At 38.1% G+C, this 24,773-nt stretch overlaps 2 protein-coding genes across 2 annotated transcripts; one reads left to right on the top strand and one right to left on the bottom strand.

Moving 5' to 3' along the window:
- The first annotated feature begins 273 nt into the window (after nt 1-273).
- Nucleotides 274-3,384, top strand: LOC149017380 (U-box domain-containing protein 15-like). The gene is made up of 4 exons (XM_089154164.1): nt 274-750; nt 849-965; nt 1,470-1,895; nt 2,192-3,384. The coding sequence occupies exons 1-4, from the start codon at nt 385-387 to the stop codon at nt 3,263-3,265; spliced, it is 1,983 nt and encodes a 660-aa protein (XP_089010290.1). The 5' UTR covers nt 274-384; the 3' UTR covers nt 3,266-3,384.
- A 1,354-nt stretch (nt 3,385-4,738) lies between these two features.
- Nucleotides 4,739-24,322, bottom strand: LOC149017379 (uncharacterized). The gene is made up of 15 exons (XM_089151721.1): nt 24,129-24,322; nt 23,925-24,015; nt 23,649-23,759; nt 20,006-20,103; nt 19,840-19,923; nt 17,420-17,556; nt 17,124-17,196; nt 16,993-17,038; nt 16,772-16,881; nt 15,821-15,928; nt 15,672-15,731; nt 15,299-15,360; nt 12,411-12,723; nt 5,571-6,437; nt 4,739-5,455 (listed from the first exon to the last, which is right to left on the bottom strand). Exons 1-14 carry the CDS (start codon nt 24,192-24,194, stop codon nt 6,090-6,092), a joined length of 1,707 nt encoding a protein of 568 aa, XP_089007847.1. The 5' UTR covers nt 24,195-24,322; the 3' UTR covers nt 4,739-5,455; nt 5,571-6,089.
- Between the last annotated feature and the right edge of the window lie 451 nt (nt 24,323-24,773).

The raw sequence follows: 24,773 nt of genomic DNA, 5'->3' as shown, positions 1-24,773 counted from the left end.
AATACCCTCGGCACCAATGTAGGAGTCAACAACATCCAAAAATTGAGAGATACCCAAACCGTTTAGTGAAGGAAAACTCGGTCCTTCAATTTTTCAGTTATTATTAATATCCTTAGACAGATAAAAATAGGTTATTTACAGATATAAATCCACCCACTAATCGTTTTCCACCGTCCGATAAAATATCAGACACACGAAGAGATAAGTTCGTGAACAAGCGTTGCATTGCATCGGTAATGCATCTGTCTAAGCGCGTACTGACCGTTGTTCTATAACGGATTTTCAAATAAGGATTTCTCATCTATGGTTTTCTGCTCTTGGCACCTATGAAGACCTAAACAGGAGAAAGAAAAAAAAAACTTACGAAACAGAAGAGGATTGGAAATGGAGGAGCAGAAGGTGATGGGGGAAGGAGGAGATGGTGGTAGTAGTAGTAATGGTGGAGAAATCATTGAGAACGGGAGTGTCTCGAATTTGTCGAATGAAGCAGAAGAAAGCGACATACTTCAGGAACTGATGGATATAATTGAATGCGTTAGCCTGTTCACGGATTTCCGAATAACACACAAGAGGGAATGCTTGAATCTTGTGAGGCGTATGAGGTTACTGGTGCCTCTGTTAGAAGAGATTTACGAAGTCGATGAGCCCGTTACAGCTTCTACCATTGAATGTCTTTTGGAATTGAAGAAAGCACTCCTTTTCGCCAAAAAATTGTTGAAATTTTGTCACGACGGAAGCAAAATTTTCTTGGTCAGCTTTTTTCTTTCCAGTTTTTATGAGTATTCCCAGGTGTAGTTTCTGATTTCTGTTTATTGATGGTGGTTCTGTTATCAATCTCTCCGTTCTAGGCATTTGAAAGTGAGTCAGTCATGGGAAGATTCCGTGCCACTTATGATAAAATAAATAAAGCTTTGGAAGATCTTCCTTATGATGACCTAGGGGTATCAGATGAAGTGAGAGAACAAGTAATTCCTCTTCCTTCCTCTGTTCTGTTTTTATAGTTTTTCTGTGCACATTTCATCATGATTTATCTGGGATTCTTCTCAATTTTTGTCTTGGAGACAAATTGTGGATATTAGATTTTAATTCGGTGAAAATTTTTATTCTCTGTCTATCTTATAGTTTGTTGATACAAAATCACAAAATTGATAAATCAGTGTGGTGAGGTGAGGATTGGAGTTTCCCAATGTCCTAATCCTCAATTCAGAACGAAGAAAAATCCTTCGGGAGGTAATCAAAGCCTCCATTTTCCATATTTATGGCTTTTCAAGAATATTCTTTCTAATTCTTAATAAGATTTCAATAACATTCATGATGGTAGGAATTTTTCGTTCAATCTAGTGGATCCAGCATATGAGCACACATCTGGCTGATATAGTTTTACAGCTTTATTTAAATTGATTGATACTTGCACAACACAAACATTTATTCCCCTCTATTTTTACTTTTATTTTTCTTTCTGGATTTAGGTTGAGTTGATGCGCTCACAACTTAGAAGAGCGAAGAAGCGGAATGAGACTCAAGATCTGGAGGTAGCAATGGATATGATAGTTGTGTCCTCTATGAAAGACGACCGGAATGCAGACAGTGCCATAGTGGAAAGGCTAGCACAGAAGTTGGATTTACATTCTGCTATGGATTTGAAGGCTGAAACCATAGCCATAAGGAAACTAGTTAAAGATAGGGCTGGACAAAATCCAGAAGGTAGTCAACATATCCAAGCTATTCTACACAAATTCAAACAAGTTGCTGGGATTGAAGAGAATAACATGATTAACGAATCATGTGTGCGTAAAGTACTTGAGAAGTCCCCATCTTTGATAATCCCTCATGAATTCCTTTGTCCCATTTCACTTGAGCTCATGACAGATCCTGTTATCGTCTCAACTGGACAGGTAAACACTTTTGCTCCAGATAAACTATCAGAGCCTATAGTTGCTTTTCGAGGTTTTTAGAGTGAAAATCCAGTATATTTCCTTAGGATTGAACACTAGATGAATTTCATCAATTCATTGATTACCAGCACTGTCATATTTTTTAATTTATCATGCATTTCTTGGTCTTCATTGGACACTGATAGTGTTCTTGTGAAGTCAAACTAGGCAAGTTTTATTGATGTCAAACATCATGTTTATTGTAGTCCAACTAATGTAAATTACTGACTACTTGCTTCTCTTTCCATCTTATACAGAGCTATGAAAGGGAAAGCATACAGAAATGGTTAGACTCCAACCACCGAACTTGCCCAAAAACTGGACAGATACTGATTCATTTGGTTCTTGCACCAAACTATGCTCTTCGCAATCTTATCCGACAATGGTGTGAAAAGAACAGTGTTGAGCTACCTAAAAAAGATGCAGCTGTTGGCTCAGATAGCTCTCTTGGACTTAAAGAGGAAATCTCTTCTTTGGTTCACGATCTGTCCTCAAGCCAACTAGATGTGCAAAGAAGAGCTGTGGGCAAGATACGTATGCTATCGAAGGAGAACCCCGACAACAGAGTCATGATTGCAAGTATTGGAGGAATTCCAGCACTAGTGAAGCTTTTATCTTATCCTGATTCAAAAATCCAAGAGCACACTGTAACTAGTCTGCTAAACCTATCAATTGATGTGGCAAATAAGAGATTGATAACAAGAGAAGGAGCCATCTCAGCTATAATTGAAGTGTTGCAAAGTGGAAGTATTGAAGCAAAAGAAAACTCTGCAGCAGCATTGTTTAGTTTATCGATACTTGATGAAAACAAAGCGGCGATAGGAAATGCAGATGGTATTCCACCTTTGGTAGATCTCTTGCATAATGGCACAATTAGAGGTAAGAGAGATGCTGCTACTGCACTCTTCAACTTATGTCTTAACCAGGCAAACAAGGGTAGAGCGATTAAGGCAGATATTGTTAAACCATTGCTTCTATTACTCACTGATAACAAGTTGGGAATGATTGATGAGGCCCTCTCAATCTTGTTACTCATTGCATCACATCCGGAAGGGCAGATTGTTGTTAGACAACTTCCTTTCGTTGAAACTCTTGTTGGACTCATTAAAGATGGAACCCCCAAGAACAAGGAGTGTGCTATATCAGTTCTTCTTGAGTTGACGTTGAATGATTCATCTTTCATTTTGACTGCTCTTCAATTTGGTGTGTTTGAACACTTGTCAGAAGTAACAAGGAGTGGAACAAGCAGAGCCCAAAGAAAAGCAAATTCCCTATTACAGCACATCAGTAAGTGTGAAAATTTAGAAGTAATAGATTTCATGTCGTCGTAGTTTCCATCTCAGATTGGATAATATCAGCCCTAGTGCTTTTCTACAATTCTCTTATGGGTTCAGAGCTCATGTTTATCGGAGTACACATTCAAATTCCTTGCATCTTACTTCTCAATGAGTTTGCCATGGAAGTTTCACAATGCCTGTGAAGTTTGCAATCTTTGTTTAATGAAAACAATGTTGATGTATGCTTTTATGTAATATGTTAATGTAGATCGATGTCTAATTTGAAACCCTTTAAAGCAATTGTGTATACAATAACTCTATAACATGATATCCTTGTAAATCCTTCAAGCAGATATTGGGGAAAACATCTTAGTGATATGTCAACCTGTTTATATCTCCTAGTGATTTGTTCTAGTATAACTTTGGTGACGCTACTTCTGTAATTGTTGTATACTGATCATTATAAATTGACATAAAGCATTTGAGGAAAATTTCTACACAAAACTACAACTTAAAAGTAAAGCTTACCTCCTAGTTTTTTTTTTTTTGGTCAAATTTGCTCCTAAATAGATTCTGCATATCAAACTAAACCACGTGTTAGTGAATAGATATCATGTATTGTGACATCTGTTAGTTTACTCCCCCCACCCCCCCCAAAAAAAAAAAAAAGTAGACATCTGTTATATGTAACATTTTGTCTATAAATATGTCATTGTCTCTCATTATTAGACTTATGGTTTTACTTGAATTCATATCTTTCCAATTCTCACTCGCTGCAATTTCTTGTAATTTGTATTTAAGATTGTGATACGTGGTAATTCAGACCTCCCATGAGATCTGGGATTTTAACCGTTAGATTATTCACCAGTGACTGTTAGATAATTAATTGCCATGTATTACAATTCTAGATACAAATTACAAAAAATTATATTAAATAAAAATTATAGAAGATGTAAAACCATTTTACTTCCAATATCCAGTTCGCACATGGTACGAAGAGTTTGAGGTAAGATTTCATAACACATGTTTTGAGGAAGGGAAGGGAAGAGATTATCAATTTTTATATTTTTAGATTCTTTCTTGGAACGAATAAAGAGAAAATACACTAATTCCCCATAAAATTAACTAAAATTATTTATCTATTAAGGAATGATTAGTTGTTGGATTTTCTTTACTATCAAATTTAATATTTTTTCATATTGGCTTTATTAATTCATGCAAGAAAGAAAAGCGCAAGAAAAGCCATTGATTTTTTTAGAAGTGAGAATATCAAGATGGATGAGTGATAAATCAAAAAGGATAAGATTAAGAATGATCATATTAGAGCTTATTTTTACAGTAATTCCATAAATGATAAACTTAAAATTCAACCAATAATGTTCAATTCAAATAGTTATAAGTGGATACAACACAATGTCACTTGACTCAAGAAGACCTTTTAATGCCCCTGGAAGGCATTAAAGAGAGGTATTAAAAGGACCATAAACCTAAGATTCCACGCAGCCGATCCCGTGACATGTTGACCACTCAGTAAACATTGAATTTAGTTCCTCAGAATCGTTCCACAATAACAAACCCCGGCCAAAGTAAAAGGGAAAAGAAAACACATTTTGTCACACCAGTTTCTTGGAACATATAGATTTCAAAATTTTCAAAAAGATTAACAAAACTACGATTGAACAATATAAGCAGAAATGCCCTGAGACGCTAAAACGTCCGTCGAAGGCCAGGAATTCATTACTTAAATCAATACTCACTTTCCAAAACATTGTTGCACATGATTACAAGGAGCTGGTCGTGCATGGCGTATATTTTCTCTACTTGGATCAACTTTAACAGGCAAAGACACGAAAGGACGGTAACCCAAAGTTACAACATTACATTTGAGGTGCGCAATTCAACCTGGGGATACTATAATTTGAAATTTTTAAATGCCTACCATCAAAGGGTTGATCAGTTAACGAAGCAACACCTTTTAGTGAAAGAGGTCAACGATTCCATTCTCCCTGATGGTAAATGTAATAATAGTCCCCCCCCCCCCCAAATTTAAAGCTACCAGTCAAAAAAAATTTAAAAAAATTAAAAATCTAAATGCCTGCATTACATGTTAAAGAGGACACCATACAAGATCATTGCTCACCTGAAAAGACCAACAAAAGAAGGCACTCTTTCCCTCTGGCTTGTTCATCTCCTTACTGTCGACCCAGAATATACGGTGGAAGGAGGTTTTTCTTCGACTACTTCCTGTTTTTCAAAGCCAGAAAATTTGCTCATGCATCCATGAGACGCAAAATTTAAATGCTTTCATTAAAAGTCACTAAATAATTTACACTATAACAAATACAGGATCACTGCTCACCTGAACAAACCAGAAAGAGGTTGACAATGTTTCTCCTGCTGTTGATACGTGAACAGACTAGAAAGAGGCGGGCTCTGTTTACCCTCTTTCTTGGGCACCTCCTTTTGATCCAGATTACACAATGTAGAATGAGATTTGTCTTTGATTACTTCCGGTTTTTCAAGATAAGATAAGAGTGGGAGCTTGTTTTCCTTCTTATCCTTGGCCGCTTCCAGATGGTGATCAACCTTTGCGTTGACCATCTCTCGTTCTCCCTTCCTAGTTCCCTCTTGAAGAAATTTTTTTTCTTGGCAGCCCCCTGATGGTGTTTCTGATTCTCCTTGACTACCTCTACAGTACATTTATATTCCTCCTTGTTAGCCTCTATGCGGATACGTTTATTTTTCTCCAATACAACCTCCTGACGGTGTTTCTTGGCATTCTCTTTGACTGCACCCTGAGAGCATTTCTCCTCCTCGATAGCCTTCATTATGCACTTTTTCTTTGATATTTCTTGACGGTAACTTTGTTTCTCTTTGGCTACCCCTTGACAGCGTTCTTCCTTCTCACCAACCACAAGAAAAAGTGTTGCTCTTTCTCCTTTGCCACAGGCAACCGCTCTTCTAGAGTTGAAAGCTGTTTTTCTTCGATTAACTCTTGCTGGTCATCAATAGTGGCCCTTGGCTGATGTTTCTGAGTGATCCCACAGCTCATTGTTTCCATGATGACTTTCCCTAGAACAAATCTGATCTCATCCCCATCTCCTCCGCTGAGCAACTCATAGTGGATCTCAAAGCTCTTCCGTTCATTTTTATAAGATTCAACATCATCCACTAAGACATCAAAAATTCCTGCAACAAACTCTCCCATCCTCTTGGAAATAAATACCTGTCGGAAAACCAAATGATCAATATGTAACTAAAAGTGCATATTTTAAGAGGAAATGGAGAATACCCTCCAAATGATTTGACCCAAAAAAAAAAAAGAAAAGAAAAAAGGATCATCATAAAATGCAGGTGTGTGTGTGGGTGATTGATGACTGATGGGAGAACCTCTGTTTTTCAGGCAATTAGGAAAACAAAAAAACCCCTTCCTAATGCGTTTCCAGGGCTGAGATACCACGTTGGATTTGCCATGGACCCTTCCCAAATGCCAAATCCCCAACGCACAAGGAGTGGCAAATCTGTGATGTATCAGAAGTTCTCAAAGGTGAGTGGCAAGCTTTAAAAAACTAGTATCTGAAAGGGCAATTGAATAAACCAATACGAAAAGAAATACAAGTGGGAATTGTATTTATTAACTAGGTTCGTAGAATGAAAAAATATTAACTTTTTACGTCCCCATACTCATTATTCCTAACATTGGATGGGCTGGGCATTCACCTTATCAATTATCAAAACAATCCCAAATTTATTTGGCTACGAAATTGGCACCTTACTCGGGCCAGCCGGATTCCCATCCAGGCTATCGTTTTCTTTCTCTTGAATTCATAAGATTAATACACTGACTTGTCAGTAAGATCAATTTTGTTTATTGCATGATCAACTCCCTTGAAAAACATTGGCTTACGTGTAAAAAAGGTACACTTGGAAGAAATTCAAAAAGCAGGATATAAGGGGAAAAGAAAGACAGTGTGAGGGGCATTGAAGGGAAATTAAAGGAGTTTGTCTTCGCCTCACAATTGCTAACCATATATGAAACCAGAAACCAGTGGGAAAATGGATTATGTAGCCTACAAAATGGGAATTCGATCAAGGGCCAAAGCACTATAACTCTGACCTCCATATGGTCAACAAAGGTGGGACCAGCCATGGAAGTTCAGGGATGCTGCGGTGATTAAATAAACTCAGGAATATAAGGCTGGAACAAGCAAAAGGGATGCAAGTTCTGCTGTAACTTTGGACTGAAACAAGACAGTCCTAAAAAGAAAGGGTCGCTGAGAGTTTCTAGGGAAGGAAGGTTGATGGGGTTAGAGATTGAATTAGGGCCTGAAACTTCAAGGGAATGGAGAGGAAGGTGTAGGGCTGTGTTTGATGAAGGGAATCCAAATCTAGTACATAGATGGGGGAATTCGGTGAAATTGCAAATTCAGCTTTAATGGAGGTTAAGTGAAGGGGGAAGATGAAGGTACGATAGGGAAGGGATGGGAATGTGTAGAGCGATTCCACCCTTTGTAAAAAGAACGGCTTACTTGCAGCTTATATTGTCTAGGGATTCACCACCTACAGGCTACAAGTAGCAATCTTGAACCCTTGGGCACCCCCCACGCAGGACCAAAAGCAGAGCACCTCAAGTGGATCCAAAAAGGCAGCAATGCTATATGATCTTCCAAGAGGACTTTGAAGTCCTAATGGGACTCTACAGCCTACCAACTTCTAAATCAAATGGGAAACAAGTTAACCAACTGCCGCTAACTGGAGTTCCCTTTGCTTCTTCCAACAACCTTGCAAAAAAATTAATCAAAATAGAGTTCTCACTGCCAGGGGAACCTCTTTAACCAATACAAGAAGGATACTTATCTAAACAGGACCCCCCCCCCCCAAATGGTGGGCCCATTTAGTTAAATTAAAACTAAAATTAAATGGTCCTACTGTCCCTACTAATGTGAAAGTGAAATCATTAACTACCAAGGTAATTCCAATCTTGTAGATACTAGGATCTGCATCAATCAACTCTCCTTACAGTTGAGATAACTTTCTCATCTTTGATCCAATCGGATTTTAGGGCTTGAATCACAATTTGTAACACTCCTAACTACGCAAGACAAAAAGAATGGAATTTGGATGGATCTGACTTCAGGTCCAGTGGCAAGAGAAAAGTCCAGATCTGAAACTGATGATATAACTCACAGTATAGGGGTTCATTTGGGATACGGTTCTGGGTTCGGGGTTCTGGTCTCCCTTTGGTGGTTATTTAGTACCCAAAATCTCAGGTTTGCTGGGATTAACCATGGAGTTCAAACAGATTATCTGGGCTGCTGCAAGAACCACCCAGCAACGGTAACCTAGAGAAGCCGACCAAAAAGATTATAATACGAGGGAGAGTTGCAGAATTAGATTTAGAGAATTGAAGAGAGAGAGAGAGAGAAATCAAATAGGAGGAGGGAGGAGAAAAAGATCCAGATTTGTAGTTCTTTTTATACTCTGTTCCATCATTCACCTCCCCTGAAAGAGGCAGCAAACTGCAGTAGCCCCTTTAACAAAAATAGATGTCTAAATACTTACTGTGGGGTGGTTATAACTGTCCACACCACCACTAGAATTCAAAATTGAAATACATCTGAAGACAGAAGCTTCTCCTGCAAATAAAATGAAATGAAGTAATCATACTGAAATAACTAATGCCTGGTTGGAAGGGCTTGCGCTTGGGCCTGGGATGGTACCTCTTGGAGTATCTAATTTGGCCCTGGACTACAGCTAGTATGAGCAGCCCCCAAATGTTCTCTTAAAGAGAAAGGTTGGGAAGAAACGGGATGATAGCCAAGCTGCCAAGCCACACAGACACACACAATCCAAAAGGCTTACTTTCAATCTCTACTCAGGAATTCTATTGTAAACCATATAAAAGAAGAAAACCCAATTAACAGAGGAAACATATTTAACATAAACAAACTCAAATGAGGAAACCAAGAAAATCTAATTTCCTGGGTCATCTATCTATATCTGATAACTCCCAATATACAGGACTATGAAAATATTAAAAATAAACAGATAAATGTTCAACATTCTATTGAACAGAATAAGAGCTATTCCAGAACCCAGTTCATCTTCATCTGGATGGCCACGCTGGTCAATTCATTTTAACTACAGACCTGCATCACCTTTCCATCATGCACAGCTCCAGCCTCCAGATAACAGCTTCAGAGCAAGGGTGTCAATTTGATACCAAAACCGACTATACTGTACCCAACCATGTATTAAAAATGGTATAGTGCAGTTTTCAAAAGTAGTGTCTGTTTCGGTACAGTATGATATCATTTTAGGTGTCATACCAACACAATTACCGAACCATATCGAATAACAATTTTTGTAACAAAACCATACTGTAACATTTAAATTCCATTATTGTACCATTTACATACAGAAACCATACCAACCTGTATTGTTTGCATACCGAAACTGTACCTACCATTTAACACCATTTTTGTACCGAACCTATACCCCGGTATGCAAATGTGGATCCGTATGGTATGGTTTCAGTTTTAGGTACCAATTTTCTGTATCATGCCATTTTACACCGTTATTTCAGAGTTTTCTATAGAGGTCTTGATTTGAATTGAGTTGATTTCTATTCTTGGGAGTCTTTCTTTAAAGTTGGACTCTTATAGGTAAGTTAGTCTTTTATTTCAAAAAGCATTCTTTTAATTTAGCTGGTTTTTTTTTTTTTTTTTGGATGAATAAAGAAATATATTAAAGAAAGGGAACAAGTACAAGGGTATCCTAACTTATAAAAGGGTATTAGTTGGTTGTTAATTAGTTGTAAAAGGGTATCCTAACTTATAAAGGAAAACATAGTTGAATTAGTTCCCTAGTCAAGTCAAGTTAGGTTTCTAATTAGAGTCCAACTCTTTTCCCTCCACTTGTAAGCTATAAATAGCTTAGTCATTCATTGTAAGTCTGACATCTTATTATTTGAATAAGAATTATTGGGTTGAGGACCATGGTTCCTGTTTGATGGGGCCACGACAGATTTACAGTCAAGCTGTCTTCTTCAAAGATCAGCAATTCTGTGTAGCACTCTTCTTCAGAAAATTCCAGCAAGTGTTCAACAGATTCCCAAGTAAAGTAGCCCCAGCCCCTTCTCCCTTCTCCCCTACCATCGCAAGCCTACCCCCCACCCCTTCCCCTTCACTCACAGCCTCCCCCCAGCCCCTTCCTCACCTTCCTTAGCCCCCACAAGCCCCTCCCCCATCCTCCCCTGTTCTGCACAACATCCCCAGCCCCTCCCCTGTCCCTGCACAACCCTAATTCCCCCTCCCCCTGGCTGCCATGAGCTCACAGCAACCTTTCCCAACTCCCACGACACCCCAGACACTTCCCCTACCCCTAAGACCACCCCTAGCCCCCCCCCTCCTACGATAACCCCCTCCCCTCCCCAACCCTCTCGGCCCTCTCTCTCTCTCTCTCTCTGTATCTTCTTCCTTGCTGCAGAACAGCAAAGCAGAAAACAGAAAAAGAAAGAAGAGTAAGGAAGAGTAAGGAAGAGATAGAAAAGTTCTTGTTTTCTTTTCAAGGTCAACCCATATTTCTTTTGTTAAGCCTTAAACTTAATCCCCTTCCATCCCACCTAGTTTTGTTAAACCCATACCCTACACATAACTTCTACAATACAATTGGATCTCCATCTTTATTTTAACAATATCATCCATCCCACATATTGATACCCTACTACGAAATAAATCATCCCATCTTAGGTTTTGTTAAAACCTAACCTCATAACCCTAAAATTGGGATTCACGTCAATATGTCAATGCTTGGCATGAGCAGTATGGTCCACGCCGCCCACCTGCAACACCCCCCCAAAAAAAAAAAAAAAAAAAAAAAAAAGGAGAAAGAAGAACCATTCTAGTAAAAGAGTTGGTTTATCATAAAGAATCCGTAGCAAACATTAAATCCACAAACAGTTGAAGAATTCTCGGGGAAAAAAGAAGAGTAACAAAGTAAACAAGATCAGACCTGACATAGAAGAGAAAAAGAACAGTAGCTAATAATGAAAGGCAAAAGCATTGAAGTTCAAAGGAGAAATGGGGAAAAAAGGGCGATCCCAGTGCCAAAGGCTTCCGCACAAGCAGAGTCGCGGGGGGGACGGGGGGAGTTTTCCACCACAGTCTTGCCCCCAACAATTTTTGCTAGGAGGCTGTTTCAATGCATTGACCTTGGGGCTACAAAGGAGAAATTTTCTTGCCACCAATAAAGAAGAGATGAAAAACAATAAGAAGACAACTCCAGATACTCTCGTTCATATATACCTCTTGTTAAATCCCTGCAACTACGAACAAAGTACTCCACTCACCTAAACCTACTCTACTTTAAATTTTCAAAAACACACACACACACACAATGCCTTTAACACCAGACTTGCTGAGAACAGTGGGAGAGAAATTGCATGCTTCCTACACATGCTACTAGTGTCATGCTTCCAGGTTTGCATAAACCCAAAACCACTGCTGGGATCTTGAACCTGCATGTATCCCACTTGTAAATAGATCTCCCAGGATGCTCCTACAATGCAGTGTGTGTGCACATGTGAGAGCGACAAGCAAGCAAGAGAGAGATTGTGGGTATTCTGTAGGTGACTTTGCATGTTCATATTCATACATACAGAATATACACATACCAACCACCAAAAAGTTATTCTGACACAAGAATGTAGGCGCAAAATACAAGAATTATTGCTACACTCTCTACCCGCTTTGCTTCCCAGGTACCTCTTCATTTGGTCTATTCTACCCAAAATGTGAAGTTGAACCCAAGTCTAAACCTTCCAGAGTTGGTTTACTCATAAGTGTATATAAGTTCAACTGCATTTTGGTTACATTCAGCACCCAAGCATGGTTCTTGTGTTTGACTAGGTCAACTTGCACTTTTGCATTCCTGCAGGTAGGCTTTGTTAAGTTTTCAATTTAGTTACTACTAAACCAACGGATTTCAGCTCTACGCATAATGAAACGAGGTTCAAACACTCTGATTCAAACAGAATGCAGGACAAAAACATTTATCGCCCATCAGTCAGGCAGTTGAGATTTTCATTAGTCATGCACTCAAAACTATAAAATTAAGACAGGGTTACTCAAACTTACAAAGTATAGGAAAGTTAGACTGCATACAAAAATGACTAACCAATTGAAGCACTTGCACTTACCAAATCAGAAGATGGGAATAGGGGGTATCTGGCCATTGATTTGAGTAGACACTCTGGATCAGTCAAGGCATCTACAGAAGATTGAACTAGTGATGCTAAATGACTGACTTCATTTGCAAGCGTTCGATCTGATTTAGTAATACAAGCCCGTAAAATCTCAGGTGTAAACTGAACATGCTCTAAAGCATCTTTTCTTGCACACTTTACTGCTTGTTTCCAGTTCCCATGGTACAAAGCAGAGCAAAAAGCCCAAACTACAAGAGCATCTTGAGGCTTCTCTACTAGTGCCATATGAAACGCCAACAACCCAATCCTGTTCCATTGACATAAAACAATCAACGTACAGCCATACCTCAAGGAATAAGATAGTGAATGGGAAAGGAACACACAACCAACAATAAGGATGCTCCATCTATTAATATAAAAAAGTATCCACACTAAATATTGATGATCAATAGACCATTAATGATATAAACAATTGGACCTCGATCATGCTATACATATCAATGATAATAAAAGGTCAACTAACACAAATGTATAGGGAATAATAATAATAATAATGTTCTCTTGTAACAGATCACTGTCATCGTACCAAAGGGCCCACAAAGACTAACACAGACCGACAATTTTGATTCTTCATTTATTGCTTTTTAACCCTTGGACAAACAGAATGTAAACTAGAGCACGTTATAATACTAGTGGATGCCACCAGATCTTACCTCCAGTTTTTTGTATACTGGGACAGGATTGCAATTACCAACCTATCCCCATTTATATTCATTAGAAATTTCCTCTCCGTACACAAATTACATTGTAATATTTTTAAATAGAAATGTCAATTCCGTTGATTTCCAAGTCATGACACAGCATGACATTCCTAGAACCGCACACGACGGGGGGACTGGGGACACAAGTAATGGCTGAAGAAAATCGACCAAAGATTTATTTCCCCAGGGAAGACGCTATGGCGCCATTGGGCCGCAACTAAGGTTAATCCAAAGGACCGGCTCAATGAAAAGCCAAACTTGTTGCCAAAGGTTATGCTCAGGTCTATGGAGTTGATTACTTGGATACATTCTTGCCTGTAGCCAACCGTACTTCTATTAGAAAATTGATTTCCCTTGCTGCAACCAATCATTGGTCTTTGTATCAGTTGGACAAGAAGAATGACTTCCTTCATTAGGACCTTCATGAGGAAGTATACATAGAGCAACCTCTTGGGTTTGTTGCTTAGGGGGAGAAAGGTATTGTTTGTCGACTCAAGACTCAAGAGATCATTATATGGCCTGGAAACAATCACCTAGGGCATGGTTTGGATGGTTCACTACATTTATGTTAGTGTTTGGGTCGACATGGTGTATGAGTGATCATTTTGTATTTTTCCCACACTCTGACACAGGCAAACTATTTCTTGTAGTTTATGTTGATGATATTGCTACTACAGTGATGATCACTTAGGAATTGACAACCTAAAAACATTTATAAAAAAAATTTCAGATAAAGCACCTAGGTAAATTTAATAATTTCCTAGGAGTAGCAGTTGCTCAATCAAAGAAAGGCATCATTGTCTGAAACTAGTATTCTAATCTCAAAACCCTTACATACTCTCATGGAGAGAAATTTGAAGTTAATTCCAGATGATAGGACCATCCTTGACAATCTTGAGAAATATAGAAGACTTGTGAGTAAGTTAAATTATCTGACAGTGACTTGACCTAACATTGCCTTTCCACTCAGTATAGTAAATCAACTTCTATCTACTCCAGGAACATCTCATCAGGATGTTGTTATTTGGATCTTAAAGATATCTTAAAAAGGCTCCTTGTCATGGACCTCTCTACACTGATCATGGTGATAGACAAGTTGAGGGTTTCTTTTTATGCTGAGTGGCTGGCGTCTCCTGTTACGGGTTATTGCACCTTTGTTAGAAGAAATATTGTGCCATGAAAAAGTAAAAAAACAAATAGTGGTGGCAAGGTCAAGTGCAGAATTAAAATATTGAACCATGGCACTTGTCACTTGTGAGTTGATGTGGGTAAGATAGTTACTCCAGGAACTTGGGTTTGCTGATGATTTGCCTATATGACGTGGTGGTGTGATAAACAGGTTCTGTTCACATAGCATTCAACCCGGTCTTCCAATAACGTTCCAAGCATATCGAGGTAGACCGTCATTTTGTTCATGAGAAACTACAACAAAGTGCAATATCTCCCAGTCATGTTAGTATTGGGGAACAACTAGCAGATTTATTTACTAAAGCTTTGGGAGGGACAAGGGTTGATTATATTTGTAACCAGCAAGGCATGGACAACATGTATGCTCCAGTTTGAGAAGTGTTAAAGGGGCCAAACTGTCACATAAATACCCATCGAGAATTAGGTAGCCTTTTTAATTGATTATCCACATTTTTTTTACTTTCCTATTTGATCTCTACTTGTAAACTTGTAAACAGTGATCATAAATAAAGATTCTGTGGGTTAGAGGCTTCACAATTCAGTGAAGCTCTCCATCTCAGTCGTGGCTATCCTCTTCTTCTCTCATATATTCTCTGAAATTCACAATGAGAAATATCGTACCTTGTTTAGGACAAATTAGAAAGCACATTAAACTTTTGGACGACAAAAGTGTAACAGCACCAGAGACCTCTTCCTCCTTTTGATAGATAAAAAGAACTTTTCTATCTGGAATCTGGATGCATTACAGAGCTGATTGGCCGCTTGAACACCAAGAAAATTAAGAGTGCTCAAGCTGTAATACGACAGTACTGATGAAACATGTCTCATTACTCTGGAGGGGAGATCAAAAAGACTAATGTTGATAACATTCACCTAGAAGTAAGGGAACATAGAAAAACATGAAAGGAACAGCGAGAGAATCAATGGCATTACCAAAGGCTGCAATCAGAAGGATGATCACAGGCCAGTAATTTATCCACGTTGAAAAGCAACTTCTGCAAAACAGCATAAATATACTCAAAGAGGATGACTAAGGAACCTGCTTAACAACTTAAGTAACAACTAGATCAATTGAAAAGCTCAAACTTGGGAAAACAGAATCATGTCACAGGAAAGACACCCAAAGAAGCCAAAGTTGTTTTGTGATCATAAGTTATATGAGGGACTATAAAGCATTTATATTATATCCTATGCTCAGTCACAGACAAGCAACTCCTCCAACCCCCTCCCCCCCTCCCTTCTTTTCCTTCACATGGAGGATAGAGTTTAACAATGCTATCTAGTATATCTATAGTTCTATACATACCATAAGCATGATGGAGTTTTGAGCTGATTGATTATCAGCTTGTTTAGCTAGATATGCCGCCTGGACCAACATACAGCCATAAGAACTTGTAAGCTTATTCCCATGATAAAAAATGATAATTGTACAGTACTAACTGAAAAGCGACTTACATGAACAGGAAGCAGAATATCAAGAAGTTTGAATCTCCAAAGCAAAAAGAAAGAAGACTCAGCAGCTCCATATGACATCATAAAGTTCAATTCCATCATTAATCTTTGCTGAAGGAACAAGGAAAACATTTCATTAATTCTTAATTATAAATTATAATTAGTGATAAAAATAACATCCAAATCAAGCAAAATCAGCTCGAAATCAAATTGGACCAAATCAGGGTTTGCTTTTACAGGCAACAGCATGAAAGAGGTCTTCATTCACCCATAATTGCAATGTACAACCAAGTTCCACAAGCAAAGACCTTTCCCGTTTCCTAGACAATAAGCCTACTATCATTCAATTGAGTAGAAGTTTATACAACAAACACCTTAACAACTTCTTTCGCTATAATGCTGCACAATTCAACTTAAAATAATCCTCAACCACTATTCTCATTCCTATAGGCACCGTCCGTTTGCTGGAATAAAGGTGGGGTGGGGAAAAGTTTGAAAAAAAACAAACTTTTTCATGAAATCCCAAAAGTGTGGTTTGTTTGGTTCATGGGGTGGGAAAGCTGGCAGACAAGCTTCCTTAAATTAAGGAAGCTTGTCTGGTGAGGTGGCATGCTAACTTTTCCACCCCATGTCTTTTTAAAACCCTAAAAATATGTGAAATTTTGTGAAAAAGTGTGAAAAACAACAAAGTGGGACCCACATTTAATATTTTTTCACAAAATCCCTTCCTTTCCTTTCCTTCTCCCTCACCCCATTACATATAGGGCTCACATGTTTTTTTTTCCACCCCACCTTTGCAAACAAATGCAGCCATAATGAGTGCCTTAAATGGTAAAGACAAGGCAGAAAGACAAAGTAGGGTTCCACAGCCACAAGAGTAGTAGGCATAACACTAGAGTTAAATTTTATCTAAAAATGCCCAAACAAGCCTTAAAAGAGTTTAAGAGAGTGCACCTTGTCCAAAATTAAAATGGATGAACAAAGATTCTGTATTGCCACCGCAGTCTCATCAGAAAATGACAAACCAAGTCGTGCTGCAATTCTTATTCCCCGCAAAATCCTAGCTGCAGCTCATGTCATCTATATTAGTTCTTTATTTATTTGTTCAATACTATTTTTTATTAGCAACAAGCATCCTGATGCCAAAAAAAAAAACAGAAGATGGAAAAACCAACCGCAATCCTCCTCAAATGACAGCTGAGCTGGGATAACAGTTCGGACCTGAGGATACATTCATAACCTATACCATAAGCACCTTAAAAAGTGAAATTATAACTTTATTTACTGAAAGTGGGGAAAAAATTACCTTGCCAGTTTTTATATCCTTCAATCCATCAGCATAATCATAGATTATATTTACAAATGGGTCAAAGAATAAACTGTTTCCATCAAATCATAGAAAGAATCTAAGTTAAGTTTGGCACCACTTTAAATGTCATAAATTCCAGAGTTGACAACAAGACATATCCTAACGGCTCTATCATCAGAAAAATAGAAAACTATTACATGATGTCGCACAGTTTCTTGAAACAATCAGACCCTGCATAAATACCTAAAACTATACGAGTAATCAAGAAGAACCAACAGAACAATATAAGATACCTATTAATGGTGAAGTCCCGATGCAGGCAGTCTCTCCAACGAACATAATCTTTTGCACCACAATTCATAAACGCTTGAGGGAGAAAAACCATTTCCTCCTCTTTTGCACGCTTAGCCACTGTTTCAAAACTAGATACCTGGAACAAGGAAGATCATATTGTCTGAAAAGCTAGTGAAATAAGATTAGGATTGAAAGCAATAATGGAAACAATCCCAAGTGAGCTTATTAGTAAATGAACAAATAAAAAACAAAACAAAACAAAAAAATCAAATAGGAATGGAAATGTATGAGATACACCAGGCCTATAGACACCCCTAATGGTTTTGTTTGGGGTAAATGGCATTGACCTCTGCTGTGTTATGGACTTTATGGTGAGGTACTTTTTGTACTTCTGTGAAGAACCATGGGCCCCTTGAAAAGGGGGACTCACAAGAAAAGGGGCCGGTTCACTTTTTCAATTGGTGAATAAACCTACTGGGCAATAGACTCAACCAATAGGGCTGGGAGTTGCTGGGGTCTCTGATAGGGCCCTGGGTGAGAAAGAGAGTGAGGGGAGAGTTACCATAACTAACAAAGGGGGATTATAAATAGAGGGAAATATGTGAGAATGGGTGAGGGGTAATTCGATGTAAGGTTTGGGCAGCCATTGGCTGAGGACAGGATCATGTGAATGCTGTACGGGGTGTCTGCCTGTCTGGCACCATCAAAACCAGGTATATCTTCTAATTTCTTCGCTGTAGTTCATGTTCAGGTGATTCCATATTAGTCTAGATAGGAGGGTTCCTATCAGTCTCTTGACCAGTTGACCCCAAATTGATGGGTCATTATAGTCTAAGTAATGATTTTGGACTTAATAATCTGGATGAATCTCAGCAAGGATTCCAGACTTGAGCATTGACTTGTAATAATCTCAGATTGGGCCCACATGAAGAGGAAAACCAGCTGCAGAATATCAGTTTCTATTTTATATTTTTCCTAGTTACTAAAAGTTAGTAACTATTTTCATTTGCAAGATTTAGGTTCTAGTTTCTCAGCCAAGTTAATTCCGAGTCTTAGATTAGTAATTTGTATTCTAACGTAACTTGATGTCAACCATAAAGCTCCTATATATTTGTAAAAGCTGTAAACCACTAAATCCTCCCAATGATCAAGGAGCTGAATGAAATTGCCTTTGAGCACCCTTATTTTCATTCTCAAAGCTTGAATGATGATCATGGTACCATATGTCACTGATTTTCAGCAATAAATCGCCGTGTCAATGGGACCCAACACGACACAAGACCCCGACACGACATTTGCCAAATGTTGGCAATGTAACGCAAAGAAATCTGCAGTATATATCGATAACAGTCTAGGCAATTTTTCTTTTTTTTTTTTTTTTTCAAACAATTTTTTGTCATTTATACGAAATTAGGGCGAAAGGTAAGGTTGATTGTCCAAAACACATGAAGGAAGGTAAGGTTGATTGAAAATTTGAAATGCATAATTAGAAACCGATAAGATTGAGAAACCAAATTGTAAAAGTAACGCTGACTGAAATTATAATTGGAAACAAATATGTAATTGAAATTATGTAAGGTTGATTGAAATTATAATTGGAACCAAAGATATAATCATGTAAAATTATGCAAAGATATAATCATGTAAAATTATGTAAGCTTGATTGAAATTATAAATGGAAACAAAGATGTAATTGAAACTATGAAAGCTTGATTGAAATTATAATTAGAAACAAAGATGTTATTGAAATTATGTAAGCTTGACTGAAATTATAATTGGAAACAAAGATGTAATTGAAATAAGCTTGATTAAATCTATGAATTTACAATTTAAAATCAAATCATAAGGTAATATCTATATCCCTTCTAATATAATTGCTATTTATAAATATTATAAATTAATTAATTAAATAATTTAATTAAATAAAAAAAGTTGACTGAAACCCTTACAAATGTCACCAACATTTTGGGGTGTCGGTAGTGTCAACTGCCACCGACACCCGAAATGTCAGCGACATTTCGAACCTAGGTGACAATGCAAGGCTGATGGAGCCTGGCTGAAAGAACTGATTATCCCCGCCTTCTATTTTTGTTCCTCATGCATATCTTTTCTTACATCCATCAAAATCCCATCAAACTTACAAGAGTTGTTTCCTTATCTCATAATTGAGCCAATTCTCCTTGGTAGAACCTACACTAGACCACAGTTGGCAATAACTCTCCTAGCCAGTTTGGTCTAACACCTGGCTGTCAAATTTATGTTGTGGGTTCTACTGAGGGCATAACCAAATTTGGCTCTACATTACTGGTGAGGGACTGAGGCCAAGTCAGGTTTGAACAGTATTTTTAAGAGGCTCATGGTCACACTAGTGTAACCTTGCCCCAGACAAACCACCAGACCAAAAGTCAGGAACACAAACCTCAATTACAGAACCCTGAATATTCACCAAGCAAATAGGAAATCTCCTTCCAACAATCCAGGCACGCTTAAAATGCTTTTTTATCTGAAACAAAACAACATAACAGTATGTAAGTACTTGAACCACACAAAAATTCACTCAGCAGAAACATTACAGTACATCATACCTGTTTAAGTTCAGCCGTGGTAATCACATCAAAATCTTTCGGTGTTCTTTTTAGGATCAAGTCCCTCACACATCCACCCACCAGATAGGCTTCAAAACCTGCATGTCATGAATTAGTAACACACTAATGCATAGCTCTGAAACAGAAGCACAAGCCATGCCTGAATCTGTATCCAGTGAAATCTCGAAAATAGTTTCACCTGTAATAATTTTATTGCATGATAACAGTTTTAACAATCCCAGACATTAAACTAATATCCAACACAAAAGTAATCATCCATCTTATCATTTTACCAACAACAAAACGAATCTGATTCAATAATCGCTGGTAAAATATGGCATTGAAAAAGAAGTCTCATATGCTTAGTTATGTCCATTCAACTTCTAAAACTTCGTGAACAGAATACATGTCCTAATGCAGATCAAACTATATTTGAGGGAAGGGGAGGGGGAGACCAAAACTGAGCAGTATCACAGCCTATATCTGCCTCTGTAGGGATGTTTTTTAGAATATCTCAAGGGCCCACCAAATTGAGAAAGAACCTATCCTAATGCTGCAATAATTTAGTTTTTAGTTTCAGTTCTAGAAAGTATACTTATTTCACTGTAATAGACTCTTAGATACCTTCTAATTTCCTTTTCCTTTTTTCGGGGAACTGACGACTTTATATATAATGGGGATGGGGCTATTACATATACCACTAGCGGGAATCAAACCCTCGCCTCTTCACTAAGAGGCGTTAGTCATTACCAACAGGCCAACTCTTTGGTGGTAAAATGAGAGTTTCTAATTTCAGTTGTTATTATTTTTGTTTCCTTCTGTACAATGAGAGTTTAAATTTGGACATGGTTCCATTTTGTTGTAAGCTAGTTGATAGCAAATACTTTCTATACGGGGCTCAACTCTCAACTCCACATAACATAACACCCTTGGAGGCCTCCAAGTTTTTAAGTCAATGAAGTTGCATGTTGCTTGCTTGAGGTCAGATTGTCACAACAGGTAAGATAGCTGTCGAAAGATGCTTAAGGCTAACATAGCCTACTGTCCCCAATCCTCTTTTCTATCCTTCTATCCCTTCTTAGTTTTATTTATATTCTGTTTTTTTACTTACTATGTTTGTTTCTCTGCAGTTGAGTGATTTGCGTGAGGTACCTAACATAGCCTACTGTCCCCAATCCTCTTTTCTATCCTTCTATCCCTTCTTAGTCTTATTTATATTCTGTTTTTTTACTTACTATGTTTGTTTCTCTGCAATTGAGTGATTTGCGTGAGGTACCAATACTACTGCAGAGGTCATACTTGGCTATCTAGTATTTCTTATACTTTTCTGTGGACTTTTATGACTGGAACTTGGAAAACTAAATATAACTGCAGCACCGTAGTTCTGAACTCTCTAGATGAACCCAGCGGCTTGCTCTTGAGTTATTAGGCCTCCCAGATCCGATCCAAGTATTCTGTTTTTTGGTCACTATGGTCCAGTCAACTGTAGGTGTGTCAGTGTTTTGATGTAGAATCAAACACTTGACAGAAGATGACCATGGCCTGGGACCAAATGAACTAGCACTGGATCAGGCCAGCTCAACCCAGCCAATCAGCTCAGCTTGTCTTCTGGAAGGGACCAAAGGAGGCCAAAACGCTGTTCAGGTTACTGACAATATGACCAGCATCAGAGCCCCATATTTGACTTAAATGAAAATATTCATTTCTGGAGACAAGATCAGACTACATGGGGAGGTTATTCTTGGGCAGTTTAGAAGCTGAGTTCAATTTCTATTTTAATAAATGTTAGTTGCTAATTCTTCTTTTGGCTGATCTATAAACACTAATTTCAAGTTTTCAACTGCTATTAGGTTTATATTTTCTTGAAGTTGTTATTTTCATTAGGTTGGGACAAGGGTGACCCACTTAGTTGGACAAGGCTTCTTGTTGCTGTTACTTTCATTGGGTGGCTATTTCTTCTTAATATTTCATGTTTAGTTTTATAAAATTCTGTTTCTTGTAATGCTTTGGCAAAGCTATAACAGGCCCTTTCATTGCAATACTAACGGAGACTTTTAGGAAAAATGAAATCACAAGCGATGTTGGCATTGCTTATGGAGTAATCTATGTTCCATAGCTGAGATAGCTGGGGTGAGAGATCAGGGCTAAAATAGGCCCCCACCCCCTTCTTCTTCTGTTTCTCTTATCCCTTTCCATTTGCATTCAAATTCTACTTCTGCTGTTTTACTGAAGCTATTGCACCCACTGTCAAAGGACCATCAAAAGTTGATGTTGCTTTCATCCATCATGAGGACTGCTGCACTATTCGAGTGACCTGCTTCTATTCCTGCAAGTTGTTTTCTGCTCTAACTATTGAAGCTTGATAACTTGACAACCCCTCTCCAGGAGTTATGCTTTTGAAGCATAGATCTACCCTATCAACCACGGAGCCACCCCAACCGATCCCAAACCTGGGTTTTCCTACTTTATTTGGAGGTTTTTTTTTTTTGGTCAGCATATTTTGGACTGCTACCCTTTGTTTTATAGGCTGACATTACTGGCACTTCTACATCATGTACAGAATAAGGTGCTCCAATTTTTCAAAGTTTGAGACAGCAGCCTAATACACATGCTAGGTATCATGTTTTATGTATGAAAATTCCACAGCCATTTTAATTATTTGAAGAGCAGTTGAACCAGTAACACAACCCCTGTTCAACAGTAACTGCAGATCTATCATCCATGAGCTAAACCAAGTTTCCCCACAATGTTTGACACTCATCGCAAGCTTCTAATGACATAAATTTTGTAGACAAAGTTTACAGGCAATCAAGTGGGCACCATAATTACTAGCCTACTAGGTATTCTTTCTGAACTCAATACATGCTTAGTCCTAAGAAGGAAAAGAACATAAGATCTCTAGAGGAAATTTTATCTCTTCCTAGGTACATGGTCCAACTATTCAAGTCTTCAAAAGGATAAAGACAAATTCTGGAATTAGAGACAGAAAATGGAATAACTAAGGGATACACAAAGGTCACTCTTTTATAAATGGAAATACCTAGATTGATTTTCTCAAGTTTGTTTGGTTTCAAAGGCTCCAAGAAATAGGAGGGTTGCCATTCACTGACAAGAACTGTTACTTCCAGTAAAATATAGGTATATGACGAAAACTGATTCATTTTCATCACTGATTTCAATCTATCATAGGAGCGACATCCTGAATTCAAGTGAATAGTGCCCTGCAATTTCTAGGTGTAGAATAACTATGAACAAACTTTGTGATCACTGATCATACTAGCGTATCATAGCAGACCTGTAAATCTAAAATAATTATCTTCTCTCGATAAGCAACAAGAGCACTTCCATACATTTTACAGTTACCATTTCAATTCTAATCCCACACAACATATAGCAAAATCCAAGCATAAAATAGCACCAATATGGATGTGCCAAATGCCTGAAAGACATGGAAAAGGATATCTAGTGGAATGAATCAGGATAAATATTGTTTAGCTCTCTCTCTGTTCAGTCAGACAACAGAACAGATGGACCTACCACTCATCAAAGAAAGGCATGAGCTAAGCATATTCAAAACGAAGAACAAGGAAAAATCACAACTAGCAAAATGCGACAAATACAGTAAAAGATAGACAAAAACTACCTTTGCGTTGAAGAACTCTCAAAACCGTCCACGTCGATGATGGAATCATGGGTCTGGATATCCCCAGACTCCTGGAATCGAAAGCTCTCCATGTTGAAGTATCAAAGAGACCTATATAATTATAAGTACAATAATAAAGGCGACGGAAAATAAAACGAGCAAATAACTTATCTTCAACCCTAATATCCGTTAGGAACAGTATTCCAGAAGCTACACTGCTCACTCGTCAATCAGGAATTTTAACAGAGAAAATCAAATTATGGCTCCAGGAGTTACTTTCATTGGCTCGAGCAACAGCTGCTAACCGTCCATCACTATCAGACTGAGATTTCCCCTTCCCTTCCTCCGCCAAAGTACAATTCTTCCTCTGAGAAGCATAAATATCAGATAAAATAGCACTAAGCTAAAGAGCAAACGAATGTTCACAAAAATGTTTGAAGAAATGCCTCAATAAAAGCAGCTGCCAGTGCCGGTCGATACCTTCAAATTTAGGAAGAGAGATTGCAAACGAGGAAAGAATCGGTTATTTCTGCCGTAGATTGCCATGAGAACTTCAGCATCATGGCCGAAACGATGCGGAAGGCGCCATTTTCATTTTCGTTTGAGGGGGTTCTGTTTTTTCCCCCGGAGCAGAAGGGTAGAACCGGCAGACCGAGGCGTGCGACGAAGTTCAGATTGTTACGCCAAAAAGAGGCCTTTTGTACGACAGTAACGGCATTTATAAACATCACCACAACCATCATTGGATTGGAATCTTTAATATTTCCTTTTTTTAATAGATTTTATGATGGAACAAAAGCGGATAAATTTGAATTAAATTCTAGAGAAAAACAACTCATTGCAATTGTCTTTGTTCCTGTATTCTTCCTTTTGATTATTTTATATGTTCCTCTTACACCTTACAACCACAAATTATGTAAACTCGCATAAAAATAGTAAAATATTAAAAACTTCATTACCCTAACCCTATGGACCCCTATAATTTGGGGTCAACAGCCATCGAATAGCACAAAGTGCTTCCGGGGAGACAATCCTAACTCCGCTTGTTTCATCATAAGCCTTTGCTAATTATTGTCAAATACATGCCTTCCACCTAAACCGACTCAAACCATGCCACTCATTAGT

The sequence above is a fragment of the Hakea prostrata genome, chromosome 4, assembly GCF_041222555.1.
Source record: "Hakea prostrata isolate BN-2017 chromosome 4, UWA_Hpros_2, whole genome shotgun sequence".
In the NCBI taxonomy this organism is placed as follows: domain Eukaryota; kingdom Viridiplantae; phylum Streptophyta; class Magnoliopsida; order Proteales; family Proteaceae; genus Hakea; species Hakea prostrata.
The sequence above is the reverse complement of the archived record's forward strand: the minus strand, read 5'-3'. Positions and strand labels throughout refer to the sequence as shown.